This window comes from Crocuta crocuta, unplaced genomic scaffold, assembly GCF_008692635.1.
Source record: "Crocuta crocuta isolate KB4526 unplaced genomic scaffold, BGI_CrCroc_1.0 scaffold1156, whole genome shotgun sequence".
Taxonomy (NCBI): domain Eukaryota; kingdom Metazoa; phylum Chordata; class Mammalia; order Carnivora; family Hyaenidae; genus Crocuta; species Crocuta crocuta.
In genome coordinates, this window is record NW_027528862.1 from 397109 (window position 1) to 406904 (window position 9796).

The 9796-nt window shown below is 36.4% G+C and overlaps 1 protein-coding gene across 1 annotated transcript in view; it reads right to left on the minus strand.

Annotated features, from left to right (window-relative positions):
* The window catches only part of CUL4B (cullin 4B), a 33947-nt gene that overhangs the window by 17032 nt on the left and 7119 nt on the right, over positions 1-9796 (minus strand). Inside the window, 7 exon segments of the mRNA XM_077756278.1 lie at positions 754-821; positions 1710-1792; positions 2058-2147; positions 2297-2437; positions 2967-3086; positions 3885-3954; positions 4416-4519. Coding sequence (XP_077612404.1) covers positions 754-821; positions 1710-1792; positions 2058-2147; positions 2297-2437; positions 2967-3086; positions 3885-3954; positions 4416-4519 — 676 coding nt within the window.

A 9796-nucleotide genomic window follows, 5' to 3' on the forward strand; every position in this document is an offset into this window, starting at 1 on the left:
TTTAGTCTATATAAAAACATAAATAATTATGCAATAGTTTGTGCCATTTAGCATAGTAGATCAGAGGTATAAACCAATTTGTAAAAACTGATTTACTTAAATACACGTTATAAATAACTTGCATATGTGTGCGGTAGCCATACTACGTCTGGCACTAATTAGTATACGTAACTATATCTTCTAGAGAACNGGTTTTATATGCTATGAATAAAAACACTTGAGTTTAAAAAGGAATCTTACATTGTCTTACAAATTAAGTCAAGAATTTCCACATTCCCACTGTTTGCTTTTTTTTTTACTGGTGTTAGTGGACCCCTCTCATTCTCAATTCCTGTATCTTTTTTTAATGTTTATTTATATTGAGAGAGAGAGAGAGAGAGAGCGAGCGAGCGAGCACGAGTAGGGGAAAGGTAGAAAGCGAGACAGAATTCAAAGCAGGGTCCAGGCCCTGAGCTGTCAGCACAGATCCTGAAGTGGGGCTCGAACCTACAAGCCCATCAGCTGTGAGATCGTGACCTAGGCCAAGGTCAGATGCTTAACTGACTGAGCTACCCAGGCAACCCCTCAGTTCTTGTATCCTGTTAAGGCAAGAAGCACCTCCTGAAAGTTTACAATGATGAATAGGGAAAAAGGGTTTTGTCTATCCTCAGAAAAGCAGCCACACAGCATCAAGCTTTTAAAAGGGTAATCCTTAAAAAATTTTTTACTTGTCTGCTGCTACCATTTAAAAAGTATCTATAAATTGTCAATTACCTTTCTGAAGAATTGCTGTTAAGTGTTCACCTAGAAGTTGTTTTTCTACAGTAGCAATTAATGACTTCCTACAAGAAAAAAAATGTTTAGAATTACTGACACTGGACATTGCTGAAAATTTAAAACCTTTCCTTGGGGGGGAAAAATCACATACCTTATTTTATTTTAACATTTCTATTCTACATTTAAATTTATTGGTGCTCAGAGTCACTCTACTTATGCAAGAAGAAAAAGTGCGTTATTTCAGAATTTGATTTACATCACTAAATAAGTATTTCCATGGTCTTGCCATGGCTAGCTTTTTCCAAGTTTCTCTGCTTTTATTAGGAAGGTAGTTATCTATGCTGCTTACAGGAACCTTAGGGGGTTAATATTTAGGAAAGCACAGAAACAGTTTCTCCTCCAAACACCTACTGATTTTTTTAAAGTTTATTTATTTTTGAGAGAGCGAGCTAGAGAGAGTGAGCATNCCCAAGAGGGCTCTGCACTGACAGCAGAGAGCCCGATATGGAGCTTGAATTTACCAACCATGAGATCATGACCTGAGCTGAAGTTGAAGTTTAACCAATAGAGCCACCCACATGTCCCATACCTACTGAATTTTAATCAGCCTTTCTGATATTATTTTTTCAGGTTTTTCTTTAAAAGTAAGCTCTATACCCAACGTGGGCTTAAAACCCATGACCCTGAGATCAAGAGTCAAATGCTCTACCAACTGAGCCAGCCAGGCACCACTCTAATACTATTTTTAAATTACATCCTAAACACATGAAGACAACCCTTGATTGAATCTAATTAACTAGGGAAAAATAAAGTTTACGTTAAGAAAACAATTGTTAAAAATCTCAAATCACATCTGAAAATAGGTACTAACAGGTTTGGGGATGCTGAAAGTGCCTTAAAAGTGATTCAACAACATTGGTTAAAGTCTATTAGACTGAGCATATAATACTTACTGGGTGGTCTGATCTAAGTAAGTAATAAGTCTGTCTGCTTCTTCTTCTAGACGTTTGTTAACATGATGAAGATATTCAGGAACCTACAAAGACAGTTTTTCATATTATTGTTTTCCTCCCCATAAATCATTCAGAGAATGTCAAATCCAAAACACCCTGGGAGTAGCCCTGTCAAATACAACAGGGTTGAAGCATGTAATATTATAGGTAGTTTATGACCCAGAATTCTGGACTTTAAAAGAAAAGAAAGGTGCACCTAAGTGNATAAATGCAAAGAGCAGCTTATGCTCTATAAAGTAAGGTCTATTATGAGACACAGTGGATTCACTGATCATGATTTTTAAATACCTCTCTTTCCTGCATTAACTTTTGGCCTTCAGCTGCGTAGAGCCGGTTAGTTTCTTCCAAAAACCGTTGTTCAAACGAATCCTGATAAATCTGAGAGGGGGGATCAAAATAAAGGAGTTCATTTATTCAATAAATACTTATTAAATATCCTCTACACGAACAGCACCGTGAATCTGGTTTTCAAACATCAAACTAGGACTAGCAATCAACTCTGCTGTAAGTGAAGTAAGTTAACTTACTTGCAAATCAGAGAGCATGCTCAAAAGGCTTCGGAGTAAACTTCTATCAATTGCTTCACCATTCCTTTCCCTCTCAATAAACAGAAGAATGCCATTCATTTTCTTATTCTGGACTTTCNCTGAAGCTAAATTCCTGTCTTTCTTCAAAACTAAGTTTGGTTATATCATTTCCTTTGGTGGACTTCTTCCTTGGTCGAATCAAGAGACAAAATTAGTTCAAAGATATAAAATGGTTTTCACTGTACTAGTACGGAAGGCTTAATTGGTCATTTGTCATCTGGCTTCAGTACTCAAAAATCAGTAAACTCTCCAGATAATTACTGCAGGTAGATACTAGGCACATGGTGGGGGAAAGAGCTCGTTATAGTATTCTGTTCTCATATGTGGAATTTTCCATAACAACGTTAAAAGATAATGAGCAAACTCTTGATACGCAACAAAATAATGCACTCATAGATAGTCCAGAGCAAACTTTAATCCTCTTGGCTAACAAAAAACTTCATAAATTATTATATGCTCCAGGAATGCAAGCTATCTCCAATATTAGCATAGGCAAAACATAATTAAGAAGGTAAAACTGCTATAAATACAAGTCTAGAAGCCAAATGTGAGTTTTTAGGAGAATGTTCACAGAATCACTTACTCTCTATTAGTGTAATTAAGATTTAACTATGATTTGTAACAAGTCTTTTCATAATTTTTTCTGGCATTCTTACCAAATCGAGGGTAGCATTGAATTCTGAAGAACGTAAGTTCTATCCAGAAACAAAAAAATGCTCCTAATCATTATCTGCCAATGAAAAAGAAATCAATTTTTATATTTTGTTATGCTGAAATATTTGCTCTTGATAAAATTGCAGGGTTCACTTTTTATACATACTTTTTATACATACTAGACTACTAGAATCAAACACACAAAGAAATCTGCCTGAGAATATGCCCAAACTGTTTTTATTAAACTATTCTATTGTCTTAATCCTTGCTGTAGTTTCTAGAAAAGAGACACTTAGAATGGTCCTATGACTTCTCTGCAACTTGAGAAGTAACTGAAAATAAAAACAGGGAATCAAGGAGACACACATGCAAATCTTCCTCAGTAACAGTGCTCATTCAGAGTGAAGCTGCCTTAAATTGTACATGTGGATTTGGGGTATGGAGGTTTTAAGATTTTTAATTTGCAGACTAAAAGGTATAAAATAAATACAATTAGGGAAAAAGAAAAAGTTGTGATATGAATAAATTAAAATGCAGGACCATCAGACACCTTCACAGATAATCAAGTAGATGGGTGGGACATCCATCAAGACTAACAAAAATGTTACATTTTTTTAATGAGATAAATACTTTTAGATTAAGCATGACAAAAATAAAAATGATCCTAAGGTGTAAATCATTCTAAACTTGTGGTTTCCCTATAACTAGTTTTAAAACAGAAAACGCAAACAAAATCCGTTTTCAATTCAGAACAAGAGCAGATACTGAAGCAATCCTCAAACACTGCAAAGCTTTTAAAACTAACGTCCATGTATTTAGAAAAATGTATTTAACTACAATATCTAGCTGAAACAGAATACTTTCTCCAGCTTACCATTTGCCTGCAGTGGTTTTGCCAGCATCTATCAATCTTCTTTAGAAAAAGAACACTATCCAATGAATCCATGAGATATGTCAAGGATATTTTTAAGTGCTTAGTACAAGTAATAAGCAATGTTAGAACACATTTGTCTTAAATATGGATTATTACACACTAAATAACACTTAATTACAGAACAAAATGGCTATTAAACTATAAAAACGTTTCAGATCCCCCCCCAAAAAAACCTTTTAGAACAAATCTTGTATATAAGTCAGCATTGGGTTATGATTTCCCTCAGAAGATTATTTTTCCTTAAAATGGAAATTTGTTAGGACAAAAAGGGTAAACAAACACTACAATGTAGATCTGGAACCTAATTAAAGCTGAAAAGTCAAAAACTTGTTTCTTCTTTCTCTAGAAATGAAATTAACAACAACAAATCTACAAAACACAGGCATTCCATTTCAAGTGGGGTTAAATAGTGAGGGATAGGGAAAGAGAGAAAAGGGAAAAATATAGTATTTTTGGTTTTTAGAAGGATATTCTCTAAACTGATGAATTTGTGCTTTGATGTGATCTTCACAAATCTGTCTCAGTTGTTTGTACAAGTTTGCAGAAATCTTGTAGGAACAGAGATTTTCTACAGCCTGCAAGATTAAACACATACTTGTTAAAGGAGAAAAATGGGGTAGGGATTTCTTGATTACTTACATCAAATTCCTATTATTTTTAAGTTTCTTTATTTTTTTCATTTTGAGAAAGAGAGCATGTGTGAGTAGGGGAGGGGTGGGAGGGAAGACAGAGAATCCCAAGCAGGCTCCTACAGCCAGCAGGAGCCCGATGCAAGGCTCGAACTCACGAACCATATCATGACCTAACCTAAGCTGAAGTCAAGAGTCAGATGATTAACTGATTGAGCCACCCAGGCAACCCCCAAATCTTACTATTTTAATATTTTTACATCACTTTATTTTAAAAGGGTTTTGCAGCCACTGAAAAAATGTTTTTTAAATGTTTATTTTGAGAGAAGAAACAGAGCATGAGCAAGGGAGGGGCAGACACAGACACAGACACACACACAGAATCCGAAGCAGGCTCCATGCTCTGCACTAGTTAGCACAGAGCCTGACATGGGGCTCGAACTCAAGAGCCATGAGATCATGACCTGAGCTGAAGTCAGACGTTTAACCAACTGAGCCACCCAGGCACCCCATATTCATCTATTTAAAACACAAAGTAAGGGGCACCTTAAATCAAAATTAAATGAAGATTTAAAAAAAAAATAAAACACAAAGTAAAATAACAAAATATGAATGCAAGTAAACTTTTTCATAACCAACATACCTGAAAAAAAATCCCCAGTAGTGTATTTATCATATACTGTTCAGGTTAAGAACAGAGGGAATCAAGCCAAGTTCTCCCCTATAGAGAGCTTCAATTTGTAACAACTACTACATATGAATGCTGTCTTGTTGTTTAAAATGTTCATCATTTTCATATGCAGAATTCCATTTTGAGTTTTTAAAAATTTTTTTAAATTTAGTTTTGAGAGAGCGAGAGAGTGCAAGCGGGAGATGAATAGAGAGAGGGAGACACAGAATCTGAAGCAGGCTCCAGGCTCTGAGCTGTTAGCACAGAGCCCAACGCGGGCCTCAAACTCACAAACCATGAGATCATGACCTGAGCCAAAGTTGGACACTTAAACAACTGAGCCACCAAGGTGCCCCCCATTTTGAGTTTTAAAAACAATTTCACCAGTTGTTTATTAGATGAGTTTGGCAGTCTGATCACCACTGAATTAAAACTTAATTATACTTTCTTTGGTCTTCCTGAGCAGAACAATGGAAAAATTACTGCTAGCAGTATTATAAGAGTACGATGTAAACACCAAGTATTTTTCTCCAATATTTCAGTTTAAGAATATTTAAAGATAGAGGTTTTAAAATTTGCACAATTGAATAAACATTAATTATAACCAAAATGGCTGTATTTTTACTTCATTCTAATAGTTGAATTGGTCTTCCTTTTTCGCTCAGATCCCAAAAAGACAAACTTCAGATTTCAAGGAGTTTTGTTATGTGTAGCAAAGACTTCCAAATTTAAAACAACAGGCATGGTAAAACTCTCGGGATGAACTCTGATATAATCTACAATTCCAACTAGTAATAACTTAAATATAACACGAAGATTCCTTCCTCACCACAACAAAAGGCAGAAAATCCATTAAAATTGACTCTGAGGGAGGATCCAACTTCCGTTGGCTGGAGTGGAATTTTATAAATATGTTGGAAGTCACACTCCCAGTATGCAGGTCCAATAAATGAATTAGCAAATGAAAAGAAAGCTTAAAGAAAACCACTTATATCATTGGAGAAAAGTCACCGCACCTCACCAGGAAAACAGCAGGCCAATTAGATCTAGTAGCTAAGGTGGAAAAAGAAGCCTCAGTCTCCCCTGGGGCCTTGGGGTAGGCCACAAATACCTAAAGGGGTGTATTTATGCTTATTTCATAAGCCTTTCTGTTCACATTGTTTCTCTATGGATTCTCCCCCTTCCTTCTTTAGTAATCTCATTGTATTCCTCTTGAATGATTCATTTTGTCAGCATTTATTTCCCTTAGATTCTTTGTACTTCATCTTATGCACATTCCCCACTTCCAGTACTTCTCCAAGTCCTACTTCTCCGACTCCCTCCTGTTGTGTTTCTCACACAAGATACCATATTCCCTTTCGACTTAGCTAGGTCCCATCTCTTTCGGTGAGCTTTCCCTAACTGCCTCACCTGGCACTATCACCAATCATAACACACTAATCTGTCACCAAGTAAATACTTTACCTTTTCAAATATATCCTGTCCCCTAATTTTCCCTAATGAGAAAAAGAGATCATGTGCTTATGTATCCACACATTCTATTAATGTTCTGGGGACTCTCAACCAGGCAATATGGTAAATATTAAAAAAAAAACTAACATACTTATGGCTCGNAACATCGTTAGGTGCTATGATAAGGATAAGCATAGAGGCAAGGCCCTAACCAAGTCTCCTTAGGATAGGGGCAAGTCAGAATAGCCCTCCTGAGCAGAGGTAAAAAGGTGGAATCCCAAAGACCAAAAGAAAATGAAGAGCTAGTGGGAATAGTGAGAAATAGAGAATTTAACTGGGCTTTATATGCATACCATCTCCCCCATGTTTAGTTGAAAAGTGACTTAAGATATTAAGAGGGAAAGAAAAAGCAGGACAGGGAACATTTAAGGTGAGTCCTGAAGGTCAAATTGAAGAGAACACTCTGCTTCTCTAATTTAGTTGGCTTTCACTGCTTCTTAATATATATAGACCAGATCTAGTAATTTCCCTTCCCTGACAAGCTTTCAATCAAGCTCCTCGAGTACTGCTATGGAAAAATTCCATAATAGATATAAAAAAAAAATAAGGGCTGGGGCTCCTAGATGGTTCAGTCAGTGGAGCATGTGACTCCTGATCTCAGGGTTGTGAGTTTGNCCAAAAATAAATTCTTAAAAAAAAACAAAAAAACAAAGACAACTTTAGGGGCGCCTGGCTGGCTCCGTTGGAAGAGACTGCAACTCTTGATTTCAGGGCATGGAGCCTAGTTTAAAAAATCTTTGGGGCACCCTAGGTGGCTCAGTCAGTTGTTGAGGGTCCAACTCTTGATTTCAGCTCAGGTTGTGATCCCAGGGTCATGGGATAAAGACCTGCACTGGGCTTTTCACTAAGCAGGGAGCCTGCTTAAGATTTTCCCCCTCTCTCCATCTGCCTCTCTCCTCCCCTTATGTGTTNAAAACTGGGTTGGGGGGCGGTAGAGGATAGGGTGGAAGTGAAACTTTTCCCTATATGCTCTGTAATACTTTTTGGGCTTTGAACTAGATGAATATATTAAGTACTCAAAAAAATGTAAATTTTCGCCTCACCCAATAAACCCTATCTTCCCCAACACAACACTTTTCAGCATGGCATTCAAGTCTCAATCTTACCATTCTAGCCCCATGTCTGTTTATGATCTTCTACACACACTATCATCTAAACAGTCTCTGCTTTCCTTACTTTTTAAAGCAAGGTTTGAGTGGAGGAGTCACATGTGCCTAAAACAGGGACTTCCAAAAATTTTTGACAAGCCACAGTTAAGAAATACATTGTTATGTCACAATCCATTGTACATAAATTTATGTAATTTAAACAAAAATTTCACAAAAACTNTAAAACATTAAAAAAATTTTTTTTAGATACTGGTCACAAACTACTCATTTCGTGAACCTACTTGAATATAAGCACGTTAGGAACAAGGCCTAAGTGATCTTTATACGTCCATGGCATCTGTCCAGCTCTGTACACAGTAAGCAGTAACTGATTCAACAAGAACTATTTACTAAGTGCTATATACCCTGTTACGTGCTGGGATAGAAACATGAATAGGAAACTGTTAAATCGCTACTTAAAGTTTGGGATAAGATCTATTTTATTCCAGATCTTTGAAATGAACTATTAGAAATGTATTTAGTATTATTTTAGGTCTCATTTCAGATTCAACTATTTATATCAAACAGATTCTAGATAGTTTTATAAGTCTCTTACATAAAATTATCTTTTTACTAAAGCTCCCAATTGTTACTGTTAAATATGCTGCCTTAAATTCTTTTTCAAGGTAGTCAGATATAAAATAGAACATTCTAGCAAGGATCTAACCTTTACTCCCCTGAACCTCAGCCCCTCCCCTCCAAAATCCATACATGTCACATCAAAAACATGTCTGAAAAAAAAGTGTTTGTCTGAAACAAACAAAACCACACATTCCAAAAAACTGTAAACATGTAGCAAACAAAATGTAAAACTATAGTTCCTGGAATTTGANATGATTACATATGGGGCAAGAGAAGGAACAGAAATGATGGTGAGCAGTTAAGACTAGAATAAAAAAATTAAGAGGACTAAAATAAGAAAAAATATAAACACTGCAAAAATAAACATGGTAAGGGAGGAAATCTAGAAATTGTTCTGATTTAACAATGATAGGCACCAAGAAAGATATTAAATTCCCACACGGTGTTGAATTCTGGTCATTGGCCTAATGGATTGGGTCTTATTTATTTATTTATTGTTTATCTATTTTTGAGACAGAGAGAGACAGAGCACGAGCAGGGGAGGGGCAGAGAGAGAGGGAGACACAGAATCCGAAGCAGGCTCCAGGCTCTGAGCTGTCAGCACAGAGCCCGACACGGGGCTCGAATCCACGAACTGTGAGATCATGACCTGAGCCAAAGTCGGACGCTTAACCAACTGAGCCATGCAGGTGTCCTAGGGGTCTTATTTTCTAAACCATGTATTTGAAGAAAGGAAAACACACCACCAAGTTTTCAACAAATGATACAGCAATAAAATCTAAAGTATCTTTTTACATTTAGTAAAAATGGCTAAAATAAGATCCTGAAAATATATCAAAAACTAAGAACTTACGGAAAGGAAACCAGATATGAACCTATTTATCTTTTTACAGCTAGTAAAAAAAGGATATAAATAAGACTAACATTACCAAGAACTAAGAATTTGTAGTTTCACTTTTTAAAATGTTTATTTTTGAGAGAGCATGAGGAGGAGAGGGGCACAGAGAAATGGGGACAAAGGATCTGAAGCAGGTGCCTCGCTGTCAGCAGCGAGCCAGATGTGGGCCTCAAGTCCACGAACCTTGAGATCATGACCTCAGCTGAAATCAAAAGTGGTATGCTTAATCCACTGAGCCACCCAGGCATTCCCCCCCACCCAATTATTTCCATCAGAACTGAAGTATGGACTAGACTTGCCTTTAAAATAGCTAGACATTTATATTAAGAATAAATGTTACATTTTCATATATAAGCAGCCAGCTCCAAAAAACGTAGCCAATTTTAAAACACTACATAGTATCTTATATATAA